Source organism: Bombus huntii, chromosome 4, assembly GCF_024542735.1.
Source record: "Bombus huntii isolate Logan2020A chromosome 4, iyBomHunt1.1, whole genome shotgun sequence".
NCBI classification, from domain to species: Eukaryota; Metazoa; Arthropoda; class Insecta; order Hymenoptera; family Apidae; genus Bombus; species Bombus huntii.
The window spans coordinates 2,585,529-2,607,496 of NC_066241.1; the positions used below are offsets into that span (position 1 = coordinate 2,585,529).

At 36.5% G+C, this 21,968-nt stretch overlaps 3 protein-coding genes and 1 long non-coding RNA gene across 9 annotated transcripts in view; 2 read left to right on the plus strand and 2 right to left on the minus strand.

The window, feature by feature from the left end:
* Positions 1-878: 878 nt before the first annotated feature.
* Positions 879-3,990, minus strand: LOC126864505 (argininosuccinate synthase). Its single transcript, XM_050615917.1, is given in 7 exon segments — positions 879-1,320; positions 1,323-1,395; positions 1,907-1,983; positions 2,048-2,195; positions 2,198-2,278; positions 2,434-2,522; positions 3,939-3,990. Coding segments are annotated over 7 exon segments (630 nt in total). The 3' UTR covers positions 879-1,210.
* Positions 3,491-9,246, minus strand: LOC126864585 (protein ROP). 3 transcript variants are annotated; one of them, XM_050616075.1, is made up of 11 exons: positions 9,078-9,246; positions 7,484-7,780; positions 7,090-7,193; positions 6,121-6,269; positions 5,760-5,975; positions 5,597-5,695; positions 5,314-5,521; positions 4,970-5,218; positions 4,666-4,856; positions 4,438-4,592; positions 3,491-4,369 (listed from the first exon to the last, which is right to left on the minus strand). In XM_050616075.1, the coding sequence occupies exons 1-11, from the start codon at positions 9,103-9,105 to the stop codon at positions 4,308-4,310; spliced, it is 1,758 nt and encodes a 585-aa protein (XP_050472032.1). In that variant the 5' UTR covers positions 9,106-9,246; the 3' UTR covers positions 3,491-4,307. The 3 variants fall into 3 exon arrangements, with proteins under 3 accessions (XP_050472032.1, XP_050472031.1, XP_050472033.1); XM_050616074.1 differs by lacking the exon at positions 7,090-7,193 and adding an exon at positions 6,673-6,776 and having other exon boundaries at positions 9,078-9,245; XM_050616076.1 differs by lacking the exons at positions 7,090-7,193; positions 9,078-9,246 and adding exons at positions 6,673-6,776; positions 7,927-8,063.
* On the plus strand, positions 8,195-9,009 carry LOC126864600 (uncharacterized). Its single transcript, XR_007689244.1, has 2 exons — positions 8,195-8,576; positions 8,656-9,009. It is a non-coding gene; the product is annotated as an uncharacterized LOC126864600 (long non-coding RNA).
* Positions 9,247-9,908: 662 nt separating the features above from the next.
* The window catches only part of LOC126864580 (ras GTPase-activating protein raskol), a 255,631-nt gene continuing 243,571 nt past the window's right edge, over positions 9,909-21,968 (plus strand). For 2 of the 4 annotated variants that reach the window (XM_050616044.1, XM_050616045.1), the window contains exon 1: positions 9,909-10,478. In XM_050616044.1, coding sequence (XP_050472001.1) covers positions 10,430-10,478 — 49 coding nt within the window. In that variant the 5' untranslated portion in view covers positions 9,909-10,429. The remainder of the gene's footprint in view (positions 10,479-21,968) is intronic. The other 2 variants (XM_050616050.1, XM_050616047.1) reach the window with 1 other exon arrangement.

Below are 21,968 nucleotides of genomic sequence, written 5' to 3' on the forward strand. Positions count from 1 at the left end.
TTTGTGTATAAACCGTTTGCTTAATACGTTATATATATATAAAGTTAAGATACCGTTAAACCGTATATTGCTTGTCGATGCTTTGTACAGGAAGAATTCTTGACTAAGTTTTGAATCTTTTATTTTGTAGATAACAAACTTGGTAATATAACATCAAGTAATGAATTAAATTGTTGTTTCATTTAAATCTCTATTTGCTTAACAATATCAAATTAAATAATATTGTCTGTTCTCTTATTAATCCCTAAACATAAGAAGAGAGACTTTTATTACATATTCGAATTAATGTTACGAGGCAAGTGTGTGAATACAAAGTTACTGCAGATTATTAATCATAAGCATATACAGAATTACCTTTCTTATATATATATATATATATATAATAGATATACCTTATATATATATATATATATATATATATATAAAGATATACATATATAAATACAGAGCGTAAAACAAGCAGAGAGGGTGAGCGAGCGAAACAGACAGAATGAAAGAGTGTTATATAGTCGTCGATAGAAGAGATACTAACTGAAATATTATTGTCTCGTGTTTGACGTTTTCTCTTATGTTGCGAATCTGTTAGAACGAATAAGAAATATTGTATATACTAATTAATACAGATAAAACAATGCATATTACACGTTATTATAATCTTTACAAATATACTAATTACCTACGGTTTAATTATTAATAACTAATTGAAAGTAATTGTTGCGATAGTTTTTCATTATTACCTCATCCCCTTAAAATAACTCATGTATAAACATTACAACGGTATACTTAATTAAACCAGAATAAAAAATGTCTTAAGATTGAAACTTGATGATTGAAAAGTTCATTTCAATACCTCCTAAATGATTTCTCAATAATTGCGCAAAAATTTGTTACACTTAAGCGCTATATTCTTTTTACGAAATATTACACATTTTAATGTATTTTATATATCATACTTCAAGTCTGAATAATTCCTTTTTGGAGCTACTAAATTTTTTTAATACGTAAGCTTGCGTACGAATGAAATCACGCCTTCAAGTTCGTAATCTCCTCTTCCATTCGTTCGGACTAGACTCTCGCTGTATGAATACTCTTTGCTACGTCGGCTATGCGTACATACTGTAAGATCGAAGAGTAATAAGAGTAATAGGAGTTTGCTTAAAATTTATTTTGCTAATACCAAAGAGCAAATTAGAGCACTCGTTGAGCAGTACTAACCATTTACGAAACCATTATTTTGTATAATCGCCTACAGCGTTGTTTCACATTTATAAACGTAATCAGTCATTTTGTTAGTCAAATAAGATTTCATCTGATATAACATAATACAAACATTTCCAACTCTTGATGTGCTTCATATTGACTCTTAGCTTATCGTGATTTCGAAGTTTTCCTGGACTAAAGCATTAGTGATAATGGTATGTATATGTAATGATTCTCAAATATTTACAGATAAATCACATTTTACTTACTTACAAGTTAATAAAACGTTTCTCAACAATATCAATACGTCCTATACCACGTATATCATCGATTTAATTTAAATATTGTATTATTTTGAGCTGGACAAGAAATATCTCGTTATTCTTTAATTTTCTCACATACGATGGATGATACTCCTGGTCAGAATTAACTTCAATTTCTTCTGGTTCCGTCTAAGAATTTAATGGATCATCGTTCATTTTATATATTTGTTTTGGGGCTAATGTATCAGAATTTTCTAAAATACCCGATTCATAACTAAAAATATACATATATGTATTTAGATTTTAATTTTTTTTCTACACGCTTTAATAAATCAAAATGAAACTACAACGATACAATAATGTCAACTATTTGGAATATGCGATAGATTTGCTCCAAAGCTTCATGATTCTTTTATATTTGCTTTAATATTTTTTTTATTTACTGAAATAGGTATTTCGTTTTGTTGTGCATACTTTAACAAATCTGATCTTTCTGATAATTTTGTATAAAAGTCTGTAACTAATAAAATGAAAAGATCGTACATAAGACATATAAAGATATATATGAGAGTAACATAAAGTTTAGATACAGTACCTGGATGTCGGGATAGAGATTGTAGTAGCTTTTCCTGTCGCATCATGAACGATTATAAATGCATTTTCAGATTTTGCAATTCTTGTCAGAGCTGTGCTAATGCATGGCCGAGCGATTGTTGTGCCTAAAAGGTGTTTATACCTTCGTAAAGTAGTCCACATGCAATAGCCGGCCACACAAACGAAGACAGGAAAACGTCTCTGAAATCTTCTATTATGACCTTTCAAATAATAAAATTATCTACGATTAAATAGAAAAGTTGGCAAAACAGAAGAGATGGACTTTATATCACTGTAAAGATTAGTTACAACGAGTAGCATTATATCTCATAATTTAGAAGATATATTTGTAAATTAATTAAAATTTTGTTAATACCTTCGAGGCAGCAATTTATTGTAATGCCTTCTTTCTAGCGGTATTGAAATCTTTCTCTTGTCCAATACATACTTGCCTACATTCAAATCCTTATTATAGTATTTACTTCCCAAAGAATCGTTATTTTCAGTATATTTACAATATAAGCGATAACTTGATATCCTTTTTCTTTCAACCACATCGCTATATGCTAGACCGATTCTCTTTGTTGATTTAGGTATTTTTCAAACTTATCAAGATCTCAGGATTCTCAGGATCGAGATTTAAAGGCAATGTGACAAGGTCGATATTTTAATTAAGATGACAGCTGGATTTCATTATATGGACAACTCTGAGTCTTGACCCATGCCGAACGATAACCCATGAACGATTATCGTAGTAATACATACTATACTAAGAGTTAACTTGTTCGTGAATTTCAACTGACAACTTGTTTGTTAAAGTTTTATCTTTAGTTAACGTGGTACGGTATAAGTATAAAAAAAGAAACAAAATTGGATCGAAATGTAGGCCTTTATAAGCAGAACATTTTGTTTAGACTACAATCTACATACACATAGGTATATGTATATATATATTATATATATATATATATATATATAATTATATAATATATATGTATATATATATTATATAATAATCAGTACCGTAAATTTTGTAGTAATCTCACCGCTAAGTAATCGCAATAATAACGCACATCGATAATCATTATGATGGTTAACAGGCTAACTAACTTTCACCAATCGAAAGTGATATACAATTGCTTTGTATATGCAGCAGAAGTTTCAACATGTATATACTTAACGATATAGTAAAACTTTTACTTTACGAATGAAACAGCTAGAAGTCTTTTATAGTTGGACAGTTTTTAAATTGAAATAAATGCACGCTTTAAGATAAACTAATAGCCGCATTTGTACTATGTATAATTTAATACACACACACACATATATATATATATATATGTATGTATGTATATATATATATACATATATATATATGTATATATGCCATTGAAATGCACTTGTTTAGCTATAAATCGATAATACAACAAAAGTATAATAAATAACTAAATGTATATCTATCGCTTTATTGTACAGCAAGATACTTAAACATTTGTATCTTTAAAGATATTTTAATAGCTTTAACCACTTATAAAATAAATATCAATGCCATCGTATAGTTTCATTAAATTATGTTTTACTGAAATCAATATGACTAAAGCATATATATATATATATACTCAATTCTCATATGAATTGAAGAAGAAATACTGACTTTGTAAACAAAATTGACTATGTCTTCTTTATCATAATGTAACAATGAATAGCTTTTGAAGCGCGAGATAAAAAAGATACTAATAACGAGAAACTTGAACACGAATATCACGATTCTCCACTACAATACATCAAATTTCTCTGCTAAACGTGTATTATCAACAAAGGGACAATATGACATGGAATAACATACGATATCCGAGCTAGACAATCGCGAGCCTAAATTACCATTAAGCATCTCCGTACGATTAGCATCGATATTTCCAACAGATTTATTCATTCCATATTAATATTTTATTCGTGCAGGCCACGTGCAGGCACTTAACACCGGATATATTTTCCTCCTGCCGCCATCTACATTCTGGCCATATGATATTTATGACATGCCATTCTTCGCATTCTTCAATGTTTCTAATTAGTCGCTAACTAACTACTCGACTTAAACAATTGACTGTATGTTCCTTATCTTATACTTTAATTGTAATTCGAGATCATCCATGAATATTTCGTGGCTTTTATTATTGACGGAGCCGAAGCTAATGGCATATTAGGAATGCGGGAACGTGTCTTTATTTTGTTTACAACATAAAAGTTTCTTTATACGTGAAGTTTACTCAGGTCATCTAAGAAGGATTTTGGTGTGATTATATGCGATGATCCTGAAGTAAAATGATAATTCAGTGTTGAAACAAGTTCAATTAGGCGAAAATTTTTAATATATACTTACCAATAATCACTTCCCAATTTTTTAAAGCATTTGTAACTTCGTAACCGCATCGTATTTCAGAAAAACAAACACCACCGACAACGAAAACGATTAATCGTGGTACGTTCTTAATGGTTTGCGAACCTTTGTCTTTGTGCCAATGCCCATATCTTGCGCTAAAAGTAAATTACAATGATGTTACAAAAATATTAGCACCTAATATTATTTCCATACAGGTTCTTACTATACCTAGTTGGAGCATGATATCCCGAGCTTGCTGCTCGTCCAGCCAAAAAAGGGAAATGTTTAGAATCGAGTTTATCTTCGATAGCATCTTCCATAATATCCTTCATAACTGGAGTCCAACGACTCATTTGATAAGTATGTTCTGTAATTCTTTCTTTACGTTGTACGGTATACAATTTTCTGCGGTTTCCACCCTATAAGTGTAATATGATAAATTGGTATTAATTTAACAACAAGCACGTAAAAGTATATATATTTGGAGAATGAATATATAATTTGTTAATAATTGACAAAATAAAATACTTACATCTACAACTATATTGATACCAAGATTTGCCATGTTTACTATAGTTTGTTTATCGTCAGCAGATATTTGGGCATGATGAACTAGGCGGTTCAGATTCTCTTCAGAAATACCATTTTTACTAATAACATATAGTGCAATAATTCGTAATTTGTCTAAATGATGTACTGTTTGGTCAAGTAAAATCGGGGTAATATTTTTCATTTGATCTTTAATACGTTCTCCCTCAGCATCTGTACCCATTGCTAAGTCCTAATAAAGCATGATATATATCGTACTTGTTGAATAAGTTAACATGAAAATTAAAAAAAAAAAAAAAAAAAAAGCGGATTATATGTGATATATACTTGTTCTACTTTGCACAGTTTATCTACATTCCCTTGATAACGTTTCATACAATCTTCTGCTAATTGCAAGTGTGTTGCATATTTGCTCAATTCCTTTTGGTACTGTGGCATTCTTTTGATCATTTGTGAAAGGTCTCTCATGCTCTGTTTGTCTCCTTGTGGCATTCTTTTTGATTCTGTGAATTTCTTTAAATTTTTAGTAACATTCCTAGAAACAAATTGCATGTTTTGTAAATGATATTGCACCGTTTCCTTTAATAAATTTGTTCGTTATTTTACTTACTGTGAAACTACAGCAATATGTTGATGTCTAAGCTCTACCCATAAATCGTCATTTTCATCCAATAATACTTCCTTTTGTACCCCCGCTGAAGCTTCGAATCTTATAAAAAATTTCATATATTGAAACATCAATTGAAATTAATGATAATAAATATTAAATTTACCTGTAGACATCATTATCAATATCTAACAAATCGTACGCCATAGCTTGCAGCGTTAATTCATGTAACAGTGGAGAGACACAGTCAAATCCTCTATCTAGGATAAGCAATTGGGAGCGTGCTTTCTCAGGTCCTTCGCCCATCGTCGGTTCATCCGCTTTGTAAGCATCCAATTTCTGTTGAACCATATGTGCCAGTTCAACATTTCGATCGAAATCGCTGTAGGAATAACGAATATTTAAAATAATGCAGAACCAACGAAGAACTAATCTAACACTTGATCGAATTCTAAACTCAAGCTGAACTAAAAATATTTGAATCATTACGGCAATGCAAAAGAAGAGGAATATATATTATATCGTACCTTCGATATCTAACTGATGGATATTCTCCGAGAGTAGCACAAAGCGTCGCGATCTGTTCAGCTATTCTTTCCATATTGGCTGTTCTCAAGTTGGAGAAGGAAGCGTTATAAAAACAAGCGAACGTTTCACGCGAGTCCAAAGAGAAAACCTATTTAATTACGTACTCGTTTTAATATTATCTGTGCATTGGTTGTTACATATTAAGTTATTATTTTATTTCAATTTTCGAAGGCAGTGTAATACATATACACAGACATATATATATATATATATATTGAGGAAGAAAAATAGTTAATAAAATAACAATAAATAACAGGACTGGTAATTGCATGCATTGAAAAGAAAAAGAAAAGTTTGATCGCGAAAGGAAAGACAGGAACATACACGTAAGGTAATTATAGAAGTCTTTCGCCTACATTCTACCCCGTAAAATAAAGAACTGAAGCATATATAGGAGTTCTGTTTATCGAAACTGAGAAAATTAGAAATAGTAACTATCACGATTACAACTATTACTAGTCAGCTACGAGTTTTTTTCTTTTGTTCGTCACCTGCGACTCGTAAGGCAGGAAAGCGATGTTGATCTCTTTCAGGGTTTTGATCTTTTTAGCGGCGAGAGACTTGCAGAGTTCATTGAACAGCTCCTCCGGACACACTGCTCGCGTGCAAGCATGAATGCATTCCGTCGTTAGTACGTGCTTTATATGTATGTGAGTACTGTACAAAATAGGCGAGTAAGGGATAAAAGTCAAATAATTGTGTTAACATTGTCATAATCACTGATCGAAAAATCGGAAGGTAGGCTGTGAGTCAAAATATCATATGGCTGTGAATAGGGTGGCGTCTGTAAAGGGCGTTGATATGATACGTGTTTGTTTGTGTATATGTTGGTAAATGTGTGCCCATCACCACGGAAAACGTAAAGTTATCAAACATTCGGTTTCTCTGTTACAGTTTCCTTGCTTTACCTGCTCCTCGTACGGTATGAAAGCGATGTTGATCTCTTTTAGTGTCTTTATGCGTTTAGCTACCAGGGAGAGACACAATTCTTTGAACAACTCATCGGGACATGCTGTAAAGAGATATACTTAGAATCTTATGTGGATTACCGAAATCGAATGTACCGGACTGTCCATTCTCGTACAATTTCTTTTTCAATTTCCTGTTTATTAAACGTGTATCTTGTGAAAGAAACATAAAATCGAAAATGAACTTTCATGTGTACGCGAGAAATAAAAAGAACGTGTTCAGAAAATATTAAGGTGACCAAGATAGGAATGAAATTATCTTGATTATTTATAGCCGTTTCTCTTATGACAATGTTTGCCATGTAATTAATGTGGGAAGTGCGAAACCGCGTACCTTCCGTGAAATAAACGTGAGCTACTTTGTAAGTGGTTCTAGTGGGATTGCTGAAGTCTTCGATCAACTTTTGGACAGACGAATTGCATGGTGTGATCAAGTAGATCGCCTCCATGGTAGGTAACGGTTCCCGTTTTTTGTTGATATCTTCTACCAAGGTGATGCCTTGAGCACTGATATCGTGCATTTTACAGCACGCTGATACCATCCTCATGGCCAGTTGATCAACTACCAAAATACGCCATTGTACCCCACTTGTTCCAGTCTTCTTTTGTTTAATCACTTCGTTCATAATCTCTGTAAGAAAAAATGATATGATAAGAAAGAATCAGAATAATACATATATATCGCTAAATACAAAAGACATATTTTTAATAGCCTGAAGATCATTTAATCGCGGTTCTATTATGCATCGGTATGCATTAAAACATCGCTCATCATACTTTGATATATCTAATGAAAAATGCAATGAAAATATTCTAATGACACAAATTAACAATAAAAATGGTAACACGTGTGTAAGACATATTTGTCAAAATAGTAATAATCTGAGTGTAGGTAATTATTTGACAATTATTGGCGCTCTCAACGTGTATTGATCGTTCTCACGGACGATGACGTCACGCTATACAGGATTGTATCTAAAGAACAAGGAGCCCCATTTCAAATAATACGTAGTAAGTAAAAAATGGATAGAAAGGAAAGGGTATACATTGATGATTATTTCAGAAGAGAAGTCCTTCGTTAATTGGACATTACGAGCGTTTGGATTTCATCGTATCATCGAAATTGGTTTACTAATTAGATTATTCAATATAGACTTATATCGATAATAGACTCAACAATTCCGCGATGCATAGTAATTGTTGGTACTGTTTAATGAGAGATATTGCGACGTTTAATTATAGAAAATAAATATTATCTTAGTAATAGCAGTAAAACGATCGAAAGGCACGTTACGTTGGAGCTCTTTTAGAAAACAATTAAATAGTATCAAATTTACGAAACGTTTATGAAACGTTTTAAAATAGTTCAGTTTACTGAATTTAAAAATGATTTTAATAAGCTGCATGGATATATAATTACCATATTTGTAAGTTGTTATGTATTTAGGTAGAAATAATAAGAGTCCAAGCATAAATGTTTACGAATAATATATATATATCTTAAAGGGAAACACGTTTTGCCAAAAATAAAAATGATTGACTATAGATTTTATGACATTAAAGTATAATATTTATTGAGATAGAATATGAATAAAGTAAACCTTTAGAATCAATAGATTAAGAGATTGGTAAGTATGCGTGTTAATAACCTACGTTACTTTGCGCAATAAAGTTTCTATTTTATATGAAATTTGAGTGCAACGCGATTCTGAAACATAAGTTTGACATTTTTATCTAGCAGCCGCTTCATAAACGATGAAATCATCACAGCATATACGCCCTTTTGGAGGTTACGGATTCTGACAGTGATGGAAATGATATGACCTTTATGTAAAATAAATTTACAAGATTGTTCCAATATTACGATACAAAGAAATTTAAAAATTTTGCTTATATCGCAGGGAGTTACATTATTTTTTGTTACTCACTTTGACCAACTTGTCCCTTGAGCGCCATTTTGCTAGTGACTGACTGTAGATATGCTTACTAGGTGGCGTTGAGAACCGAACGAATAGATAATTCTAGAATTATCTTATAGTCGGTAATTATCTATAGTAACGTTCTTTCGTTCGAATCGATGACACTGAGATTGGACCACTATTGCTAATGTAAGTGTTTAATAAAAATTATCCTTTTTATTTACAGATTTTATCAAATTAGTTGTCTCGTGTAAATCAATTTATTCGTATTTGAGAAGTGGTATAAAGAAGAAGGATTTCGTGTAATTTAACGTGGATTTGGCAATGCATAGTTTGACAGTGGGCAAGCTAGAATATCGTGTATCGTATAGATACTGTATAAAAAAATGTTTCAATGATCAATCTAGTAAAAATATATGAAACTACCTATATGTATATAATTGTGTACATAGTAAAGATAACAATTAAAATTGTAGAATAATGCTAAAAGTTCCTTAAATGGTTCGTAATAAAATATCGAACGTTGCGTATTATTATGGGAAGCTATTTTTTCAGATTATAATAACATTTATGACAGATTATAATAATATTTATTGATCATAATTATTAAGTAAAATTATGATATATGTAGGGTATCGTAAAGATCGTATTTTTGTAGTCGGCTTTTGTAATTAAGATGTGAGCAAAGTCGGTTCTTTCAATTCGTACTTTCGATATATCGAATCATGGAACATGAATTTATCTCGAAAATCGAATTTCGTTTCTATTATCGAATAATGTCAATTGAAAAGCTACGTATGTTCGATCTATTAATGTTTTTTTGTAAGGAAATAACGAATCGATCGTTTGAGAGAAATTGAGAACGAAGAAACGAAGAAAACAGTCGAAGAAATTATGCGAAAAGAATATACGAGATGCGAGTGCACCACCTGAAAGCGAGAGGGGCTAGCGACGAAGCGACACGCGAGAGAAGGAGAAAGAAGATCGGCACAACGAGGACGTGAGAGGGTTTGTTGAGTTAGTTCGGATTTGTTCGCCGGTGTGCGTGGATCGCGCGTAGACAGTTAAGGCGCGCACAACGGCAGACAGTGTGTATGCTCGCGGTCGGAGAAACGACATTTCTACGTTTACTTTCCTGGTGATTTCGTATATTGTTTTGTGTGCGCGCGTCCCCGTGTCAGATTCAAAAATACGTCGGTTTCTCTAGCATCGTGTCAACGTACGGGAGAATGTGTGTCGCGGATGTTGTTTAACAGTGATAGCACGTCCTGACTACGGGCTGTTCCATTCGTTTTCTTATGTGACGAGTGTACTTGTGTGGTATATCTTTGGCACTCGGTGTTCGGCTGCAACGATTTACGATGAAACTGGAGTATCCTTGCCGTGTCGAGGGTTGGCTGAACGTCTGTGGTGAGTGTACGATTTCTTTTTATCTTCCGATTTTCTTTTTTAAAAGCAAATCTATCGTATGCACGAGGTTCCGCGACTTCTTGCTAAATAATGGGGAGGAAAGGATAAAATTAAACGAATGACTCTCGAGAGGAACGAGAAGGGAGGTTATGTACGTTTGTGTGTACAAAAGTGTCTGGTACAGTGAACCTTCGAGATGCACGTGCGCTCTGCCGCACGAGAACGCTATTTCGCTCATTTCGCTAGCCGGCACTCAGCCGGGTCCACACGCTTCGTTGCATAACAACAAGTGTAGTGGGAGCCTGTCATCGTTGGTCGTACGGAAATCCCCTGCTCACATCTAACGTCTAACGTCTAACGTCTAACGTCTTACGTCTTACGTCTAACGTCTAACGTCCCAGGAATATCCTATACTTTGTATTTCACGATAGGCTCTCAGCGTTTATCTCTCGGTAAACAAAGTTGACAGACGAAGAACGTTTTCTTCTTCTTCCCAACCGAAGAATGTTTCTTTTGTATTAACATTCGTTTATCTTACCACCAATCCTTTAAGCACACGAACTTTTCATTTATTTCGAGTAGGGTACATTTATTGTTTGTAAGTTGTTTATCTGACACATGGTAAACTATGCGTTTCACTGGTCCGGTTAAATTCGTGTATCGAAGTTGTTGTTACTGGCAAGTACTGGTATTGTCGGGTTACGTAATGTTCCAACGCCCATTTCTAGGTCACAGGGTGACCAAAGGATAAACGGGGTTGTCCAATAATTATTGTTTTTGTTTGAAATTTAAAAATATAGGGGGATGATATTGCGGTCATCGAGAGCGTAAAGATTAATCGAACAAATGAATATTTATGAAAACGTAAAAGAGAAAGGGATCGAGGATATGAAGACTGTAAGTATTTCGAGTACTCGTGATAAACGAGTGCGTGGAAAATTAATTACTTAAATGTAAATAGTTTTGAAGATTATCCGATTGAATGACCAAATTATTTGAAAATTCGAAATTAAGTAAGCTTAGAATTGGGCTAATTGTGTATGCAAATATACAGATACATACGTTTCGGAATATAGAGGGTTATTGACACGTGCATACAGAATGTCCGGTGGAAAATTGTTAACGCTCGTGTACGTAACTATGTAATTTTAAGCTTTCTTTTCCGCGTCATCGTACGTTATGCATATCACGTTATTTTGAATTTTCCTATCAAACATTTACAGATGATAGAAGTAACCGTAAATTTGCATGTTGCGATTTTCATTTCTTTTAGCCAGTATATAGCGATCAGTTACGCAATTATTTACTCTGCGTATGAACGAAGGAAACTAGATCGATCGAACGAAAGCAAGAACAAGCGAGAAAACATGCTTCGATGGCATTTATCGATAGTCATCTAGCAATAGCACGAACGCTAACGTCGTCAAGCTTCTTTTTTTTTCATCAATCTCCATAGGATGAGGCGATGTTTGATTTTTGCGACCTTGGCAGCCTGTTCCGCATAAAAGTTGGTTTTCGGGCCGAGTTACCAGTTACCGGCAACGCGTTTTTCAAACGAGCCGGAATAGTTGACGTTGAAACTTTAAAACACATGCGATGAATATGTATCGAGCTAGGTGCAATAAATCGCTACGGAGGGCGGCGCGTGTCGCATGTTTCGCAAGGAGGCCAGGCTCGAGCGTCTGCTGGACCAGCGTCGATGAATCGTTCAACGACTGCTCGTTACACGGTGCTTGAAACAATTAGAAGCGACGTTTAAACCTATCATTCGTTGACTCTTTTCTTTCTTTCTTCTCGCTTTCCGATATGTTTCTGTTTGAATGGAAACGAAAACATATCTACTTTGTACTCTCGTTTTCGATCGACCAGCGAATGGACGTTTCTTGTACCGTGAATTTTGTACAGATCCGTTGTTCGAATCTACTCATTTTTGAAGCGCGTGTTTATCTCTTTACAACGAACTAAAGTCAGCGAGTACTTGCTTCGTACGGTTCTTCTTTCTTTGATCTACGATACTCGTTTCGTGCAGTACTAATTTTTCCGATTAGAGGTTAATCCGTGTGTAGCGCGGTATTATGATAATACCTATGAGCGTGTAGCCACATCTCCGAATGGAGAGTTTAGATCTCTAAAACGTTATAACAGCACAGTACAGTATAAATAAAATAACGTTTCACGTATTACCAGTGTAACTTTTTACACTTGTAATATAATTGATTTCTCGGTTGTACTCGAAGGATGGAAATTGCACTTTTTATTTATCTTATATACTATCGTGTAACGCGAGCGTGCTTCTGTGAAACGGAAAGAATACACCGCGAAGATAACGCACACGCGATCGCGAGTTATATTTGGCTATGTCGTGAGAGCATTAGAGTACGACGATCTTAAACTTAAGTAACTATGACGATCGACTTCTAGCTATAACGCGCGCAAAATACGATGCTGCCAGTCGCGTTTCCCTTTAGTCCTATTACGATCTCCACACCCGTTACGCTGCTCTCCGCGAGCAACACATAAATAATTGATTTATTATATGATTTATAACGATTCGATGCCCACTACGTCCGATACGTCCGAAGTTCATGTATACATGCCGCGTTTCCGAACGAATCGACAGGCCAGGTTTATCGCGACTATTGCCTTTACTACTTCATTGTGTAATTGCATTGGTGTTCCTAATAAATGATATCGTGACGAGTCCAGCTGTAAGTGGGATCGTAAAGCTTGAACCCGGGTTCACGACGCGGCGCGGCACTCCGATCGCCACCGCTTAGATATACCATCAGCTTTCTTCTCCTCTTTTCAGCTACCAATCGATCGAACCAATTCCCCACGATTTTTTTCTTCACGTTTGACGATCGTGCTTTCTATAGATCCCGTTTATTGCTATTTTATTGGAATTTACAATTAGACGGTTGTAATTCCGTATTTTTCCGTATTTTCGAATACATCTTTTTAATCAGTTTGCCACGAGTCACTCGTATCGATAGTCTCGTATTATTTTACCAATGTGCATTTCAAACTAAATCTTAAATTAATTTCAATTTTCCTGGTTAAGCTTACGAGATTTTTATTTGTGTCTAAAATTGGCAAGAGTGAATTGCACGTATACGGATGAGATCGGGCTGACGCGAAAGGCAACAATCTTGCACGTTAAAGAGATTTTCATAACGGACCACGAAAATATGTAAACGCGTGATAAACGCGTCGATTGAAAAAGTATAGGCGAAAACTGGATAGTCCTGATCGGTCGTATGACAAAATATGTACTTGTATTTACGCGACCGCGTACCGGTTTCGTAAATGAACGTTTCACTGACATTTGCAACAGTCGCTTTATAACGCGCCGATATATCTACGCGTTACGTTGATATCGCTCGAGTGACGAAAAAATCGGCCCGCGCTGACACAGATACCGTATTACATTATTTAACAGGATAACGAAATTGCAGCGTGAATTATCGCGTTTTGCATTCATCGGCAAACATAGGTGGGCATTGTTACGCGCGAGCATATTGCAATTGGTTGGTTTACTTTTCACGTTACACGAGCGCTCGATTAATTTTAGGTTACGATACTGACGAGTGTTTCACCGGTATGTACGCGCGTGTATTGCGGCGCGTCGCATAAAAATTGACACGCTCCTGTAATTTCATACATTTTCTCTACAGATGGTATTTTATTTCGTATTTTCTATTTTGTATCTGTATAGTTGTTGTCTCTTTGTCGTGCAATCGTATTGCGTTTCGCCAAAGACGATTATCATTACCGTCGAGTTCAATTTGAAAATAATTAATTAATAAATAATTAGGTTAAATAATTTTTAACCTAATTCTTACGTCAGTGTTGCATGGTTAGAAATCTTGTTCGTTCTTAAAAATTCCCAATTCGAAAACTATATGTTTGATTAAAAAGGAAGGGATTGACGATAGAATGGTTATATCAAGAATATTCGTGTCAAGTCGCGTTATAGTTAACGCGTCGTCGCGTTGAATGCAACTAAATTTCCCAGATTTATCGTAGTATCGATCAATTACCTAGAATTTCGTCGTTGCCTGTTCGTTTTGTGTTTGTTTGGCGTATCGATCGCACTATAGGTTACGTATCGTAGGGGCACAATTGTGATAACACAGATAGAAATTGCAACATCAATGTTAGGCGCAGGTGTACGATAAATCGACCGATTCGAACGACTTTCTCGATCGATCTGTCAAACTCGTTCGATACCGGTTTAATTGACCAAACAAACGCGATCGAATGGAACCGCCTAGATGAGAATTTTACAAACTACGGAGCATAGTTTGAAGTCGACAGTGTCTGTTCATTGGCTCGCTCAATATTCTTATCGTTCAACGATATATAAACTTGCGAAAATGTAAACAATTTAGCAGATACATTCGAAGTTATTCCATTATACAAAAACTCGTTAAATAAGATTTACGAAGTAAATTTTAAGCAGTTTACTACAAATTGCATTATGAATTCCACTTGAAAATTTGTAAAATCTTGTAATGTCGTAATTGCTAATGCAAGTATTTTGAGGTTTGCGTTCGGTAAGGCATTACGAAATTGTAGATATTACATTTCGATCGATTTACGTTACTCGACTCATCGCGTAGATCAACGATCGAGATCAATACGGCTAACGTGGATCGTAACAAACGTCGAAAAACCTAATTTCCGACAGTTTGATATAGAAATCTAAAGATAGTCGCTGCTGTCTTCTGGTTTCGAGCGCCACGTAGCCGTATTTCAATTGCGTTTATGTTAGATACGATTCCGATGTTTCTGGATTCGATAAATCTCCTATCGCAGGCGTTTTATTGGTTTTCTGTTTGAAATAATAGCGCCAAGGTTTCTGGTGGTAGCTTTGCTGCTGCCCTCCTCCGCTGTCCGTTCACTGTCTCGCGCGATGCTACGCGTATCTGTTCTCACGATTGTATCGCCTCTATCGGAAATAACTAATCGGACTCGCATTCGTTCCAAGCAATTTCTTTTCAGTTCCGCAAGTTTCTTATAATCGCGTCATTTAAAGTCGCGTCGCGTCGCGTCGCGTCGTTGCGGCAAATCGAAAGGAAAAGGAGATTTTGGATGAGACGATACGACAATGGTTCGACTTTGGAAATTTCTGACGTTATCTCCAAGTTCCTCTGTTATTTCCTTCCTCTGTCATTTCACCAACGTGGCTTCTGACGTATCTACAAAGGTACAAACGGAAGTCACGTCGCGTCGGTGACGGAGTACAATGAACTCTATTGGTACCAGATTCTGATTACGATTATAAAAGATTCTGATGCGCTAACTCGACTTTGACGTTCGTTCGAACGCGTTTTGCAAATAGTTTCCCGGTATTTAAGATTTAACTATAGGCAAATCGAATAAGTTTAAACTGAAATAGACAAACTTACATAATTGCGAAAAAGATGTATATGGTTCGGACGATTCTTGCTTCGATTAAAACTTGTTATTGAAACAGTTTACGCGTGTCTATCGGTATATCGAAGGAATCTAATAAATCGATCGAAAGGTAAATCGGTATTGGTAAGATATAATGGAACATTGTTAATTGGATAACGTAAGGTTTCAAAAATATATTAGTTACACGAGTATGTAATTTTGAAGTTGCGTAGAATTGCGAAGGCTTCATTTCCGAATGACTGCGCCGCGCCGCAGTTTGACAAAGGCAAACCGAGACGAACGAGGCGGTTAACTTATCCTTTACCTCCTTGAAATTGTTTAATGTGTTTACTCAATCCGTTCTCGGCTCGAATGCGAACACGGCCTTCAGTTTTCTTAATTTCACGATACGTACTCGCGTACGATGTCCAGGCCGGCCATAAAGGTTCGCGATATACGGTACGAGCCGGGAACCAATGGAAATGTGAAAGGAAACAGGCTTTTGTTATCGTAAACTTGGAAGAGCTGCCTCTGCTTATAATAAAGAAAACGAATGGATAATAGGATCGAAGGGAGGAGTTTTGTTACGAATTTGTAGACGTTTCAAAATAGTTTCCTACCGCAAACGTTTCAAGAATCGGATCGTTCTATTAATTACGAGACTGCTTTTATTGCCGTTGTTTTTTACATTACGCCGTTAATTCGTCTTCCGGCCAGATGGAATCTTTGATAGAAATTGGGAGAAAAATTCCATTTGCTAAAAATTGTTGTTTACCGTGTTTCTCGAAAGGACGAAAGAGAGATTAGCTAGGTGTTCTGTTTCAACGGAGAATGAGAACTCTATTAATTATGCGGTTTATCTAAGAATGAAGCAATTCTTACGGTAATAATTTTCAATTTGTGAAAATAACGAGGAGAACGATATTTTTCAAGTACTAGAATGCAGATATACGTACAATTAAATAGACAGGCTTTTCGTCCGATTTGCGATACAGTTTCGTACGGTCAATTTGTACCAGTGTCAAAGACAGCTACGACGAATAATTTGTTAGCGTTTCCGGTATTACGCGTCGTTTACGAGGAAGCACGCGCGCGTTACGCTCGGGCCAAACCATTCGTCGATGATTTACGACGGCATCTTATGCAAATCGAGGAACCGTCACGTCGAGATATGTAGTAGGAGTCGTAGTAAGAGCTGGTCCCTGTCAAACGATATTTACCAGGCTGGTTTCACTCGTGCATGGATATCATTCACATTCGCATCACGGCATATATTTATGCCGAATCGTGAATCGTTTGGTGCGAACGAATATAGAGCAGAAAGACGCGTGCGCGCAGTTTGCTTACGTGAAAAGATCGGACAAAGTGTGGTAATTCGGCAAGAGGATTCTTTGCGACGTGAACAGACTGTGCAAAGTATCAAGATCTCGTTAAGCTTCGCACCGATCGTCTCGAGGTTCGCTTTTCCGAGTCGTTTAACGACACTCGCCGCTCTTTTCATCTATCGCCACGCTCGTCAGTCGGTTCTCAAGGAAACCAGTTAGATACTGTAATAGATAGACGGATAGATGGATAGAAGAAATTGCGACGAGAGAGCATGAGCGTCCGGATAAACATGGAACGCTTGAAGGTAACCCGCTAGGCAAGGCGATGCAATAATCGGTCACGTAGAGAGCATTTGCCTCGTTTAAAAATCAAGAGGACACTTAACGCGCACATGCGCTCCAGATGAAATCAAGTTATAGCCGGGTTAAAATCGTTTGCGATCGATTACGTTTCTTCCGGAATGATTCTGCTTTTTAGAATCTAAAAAGCTGTGTATCTAAAGTATTTTTTCAGTCAGACTGAAATTTCCAGGAATTCTCAAGCAACGACGACGACGTTTACTACTACTTTTCCATTTTCATAATTTACGTTTAAAAAAGAAAGCTTATAATCGAAGTTGAAACAGCTAATACGTACCTCTGTCTAGATTGTCCGAATAAATAATCGGCAAAAAACGGGGAAAAGCGAAAAAGAGAGTCGTGTTTACTCCGTTACAATTTACACATCTAGTATTAATGGGTTAAAAGCAAGGCGTAAGATCGTTTTGTCAATTTCCACGCGATTCTAATCACCTGGCGATCAGTAATTTGTTGTCTATGGAATTGTTCGCGCCGCTTCAATTACCAGGACTCGCGACGTCTGTACACAAAAAATTATTAAGGGAGACGAAGCGTATCGGCAGGCGGGGTGCTATATACGGCGGATAAAGATGATCGGCCGTGGTTGGACAAGACAACGACAAAATCCGGTAATTGGTCAGGTTTGGTGCATTTTCAACGCACGTGCGTCGCGATCGCGACGTCTCGAGCATGTTGAAGCGTTTTTCGAACACCGTTCTTGAAGCAGGTACCGACGCGGCGCGGCGCGGCGTCGTCAACTCCGAACGAAGGTGCACGCGTACACCGTAATGGCGATAATTATCCGAGTTTATTACCCAACGAAGGCAAAGGATAGGTCTGGCTAATAGATACTTTGCATCCTGATAGACGACTAGGTAATGGTGGGGAGGGGGCGGACGTTGAAGTTAATTAACGAGCCGGGTACTACAGATACAGCACGTACTACAGATACGCGAGGAACGACGACAAGAAATTAATCGAACGTTTCGTGTTCGACACGGACCGAAATTGCTCGAAACTTATTCGCGCGCTATGGTTAACTATACGACCGATGTGTATGTGCCTATGTTTAATAGCTGCACGCAGGGCTGCCAGGTGCGATGGCCCGCAAGCCGGACGGTATGAAATTTCGCCAACGTCTCGTTCGATGCTTCGCGCATGTTTGGCTTGTTTTCATTAAGGTAATTACAAATTCGATGATGTCACGAGGGGAAATGGTGCACGGTGCCTTCTCGTCTCGTTGCAAAGTCACGAATAGCATTTGCGTCGAAATTGAACGTCGGAGGTGAAACGCTGCTTGTGCTTTCTTATCGTTATCCTACTTATTTAATTTTTACTCGAAAACGTAGTCGATCGTCGCTAAGAAGAAAGTCACGAGATAATAAATGAACTGAAAAGTTTGTGTATTGTTAATATCTCGTAGTAACGTACGTTTCACGATACGTGCATGTATCCGTCAAAGTACATATTCTTCGAGTTTTTACGACTCGATTTAGCATGTACGCAACATTCTTAAACATAGGTGATTATCTACTAATCATAAAATTCTGGTCGTCCGATGGTTGCAAATTTTTCACATTCTTTTTACAATATATTCTCTCTTTTATCGTATAACTGTTCACTCGCAACTTTATTTATTCAGCTGTTACAGCGAAAAATAAGATACATAAACGTCGGTGATCATCTTTTTTATCATATTAAAATGAAGTCGAAATAACAAATTTTGGTCAAAGACTATTACACATGACTCATCGCGAGTCCGTATAAAATAAAGTAACGTGATCGTGAGTCATGCTAAAGTGAAACCGAAGTGCCAGTGCTCCGGTACATGAACATCCTCGTACATTTGCATATCGATCTTCGCGCTACGAGGCAAAATTTACGCATAGCGAATACAATAAGATTTTAAGTTTCTTCGAGTCCTCGAGGATCTCGATTCGTGTTTTAAACGAGTCTGGCATTTCGGTTATACTTTGACAGCTGTGGGATAATTATCGATACCTGTTGATTGGAGTTGAAAGTTGAATCGCTTGTTTCATTTTATTCGCCATTTATTTATCGTCATTGATACGCGTTTCCTTTCGAGACGTTCGATTCTCGTCTGTTAAATCTTATTGTAATATACAATATACATAAATATATATATGTGTGTAAAAGAGACGCAATAAGCGATAATCTATAAGTCCGAGTATATTATATCTCTTATATGGCTGTCGATATCAGTTTAGGTGTAAACGTGTTTTTAGATTTTCTCTGTGGGAGAAAGATCGTGTCCTAGATGCTCCCTTACTCGCGTGTCCGTTACTGTGCGTCAAATGTTAATTTAACCACGTGCAATCGCTCGTGTATACACGTGCTTCGAACGTTGCACGACATGTGAGCACATACATACGTATACATGGTGGCCGTACGTGTAAACCGCGAATGACGCATAGCTGTCACTATGTCGAAGGATCGGTGGAAAATGGCGTGAAATCCATTTAGATAGCTGCAATTCTGTTTCGATATCTTTCAGAGAAATGGAAGAGATACAAGCCGAAATGTTTCTTGAACAGATATACATTCTCTTTTGTAACTAGCGTTAGGCACCGACGTTTAACTACTCGGAAACGATGTTCCTTTGTTTGCGAAGATAGGCGAAGATGGTGCCGCAGTCAACTGCACGTGGCCGCTTGTAGCGTGGCAATGAATAAAATCCTTGCAGGATTGGATGGGCCAAGTTTGTCTTACGAACGGTTTGATTATGAAAGGCAGTAAAAGAATAATCGTGAAAATGTATAATTTAACGAAAAAATACAAGATCCGTATGCGGTAAGTCTTAGGATAGGGTAGGGTTCCAGGAAATCGAGCTTTTTTTTTCGACGTTACTCTACAAGAAGTTATAACGAGCAAAAACTAGGCCGTCGCAATTTTCAATGACTCTTCACTCGCCGATGGAAAGCACCAATTTCATCGTGCAGTTAAATCGCGATCGGCCGATCGAACGTAACGTAAAACTTCATTTTTCCGAGAGTTCACGTGTTTCGTACAATCGTATTATGAATTTCATCGGTATTTTTTATCCTGCGATTTGATTTATCGCAAACGAGGGAGCTGCTTGAAAGAATATTACCAAACGGAAAGGCGCAGCAGTGCTACGGAACAGGCTGTACTTACGTTACGACCCAATTATGCTGCAGCCCTGTTGCCTCGAATTATGGAAAAATTTATTGCCGATAAATTATCGTAGCACTGTGCCTTAATTGTTGGCATCGCAGAATCGGTCGTCGTTGACGATGACGATATAAAACATTCTGCTCCTTGTAGGTCGTTCGAGTACACAGTCTATTCGTTACAACTATTATATTTATGGTCAGACTACGAGGTGATTTATCGCACAAATGTTCGAGTTTATAGCGAGAGTTTACCTCTCTTTAACAAACGTTTAAGAGACATTTTAAACTCGATCGATTGTCAGTTTGTGATATACATGGAGCTTTGACAAATTTTAAGGTTGCTTTATGGTTGATACAGAAGGCAGGAGTCGGGCTGAGTGTAGAGACAATGGCTAAAACGAAGAGTGGTTTTTTGTACAGTATCGTCGATGCTTTAACGTTTTATTTAACGCATAGCGAGAGAAACGGTGATTTTTTTTCTTCAACTTGATCAGATATTCCAAGGGTTAACGCAGATCCGATTCGGTATTCCTCGTTTGTTTTTAAATCTTAAGCAAATTCAACATCGTAATAAGAAATTTTCAGCTTTTCGATCAAGTTTTTCGCACATTCCACTCGCTAATTCGACGAAAATGATGAAATGGATCGTGTCTGTGTATGTACGGGAAAATAATTTTCGTAAGCGTCCAATTCGAAATAAGAGCAGCGCACAGGAATGTCAAAACGAATCTGCAAGCGTGTATTGTGTATGTTAAATCGAACGTTGTACCGTAGTTAGGAGAATCGAACGTTTCTGTGGAAAGCATCGCGGATACGTATCAGCTATACCAGCTATATGATGTGATAGCTTGTTTGTTGGAAAATCCGCTACCCTTCGTCCTAATGCGGCTCCCGAAGGGAGCTACCTGTGTAATTTGGCTTGCTTCGACATCCCGTATTACCTTTGTTTAATCCTGACAACATGGCTATCGTCCTGCACCTTTCACACATCTAGACTAACGCTATTAGATGCACGCTATTAGATATGCTGATTGTCTTTATTAAAGCTTTTCTCCTGGGTTAATTAAATAAACGTGGCATAATTTTGCTTGCAACGCGAACCCTGTGTAAAAATTTATAGCGATCTCTTTTAATTATAGCCAGTCTAGATAAAGTCACTGAATCTTGCAACTTTAATCCAAATTATTTTTCGTTGATTCATAAAGCGACGAAAGGGAAAAGTAAATGGATATTATAAAATGTACGTATTAACGTACCATTAGTTGGTATCA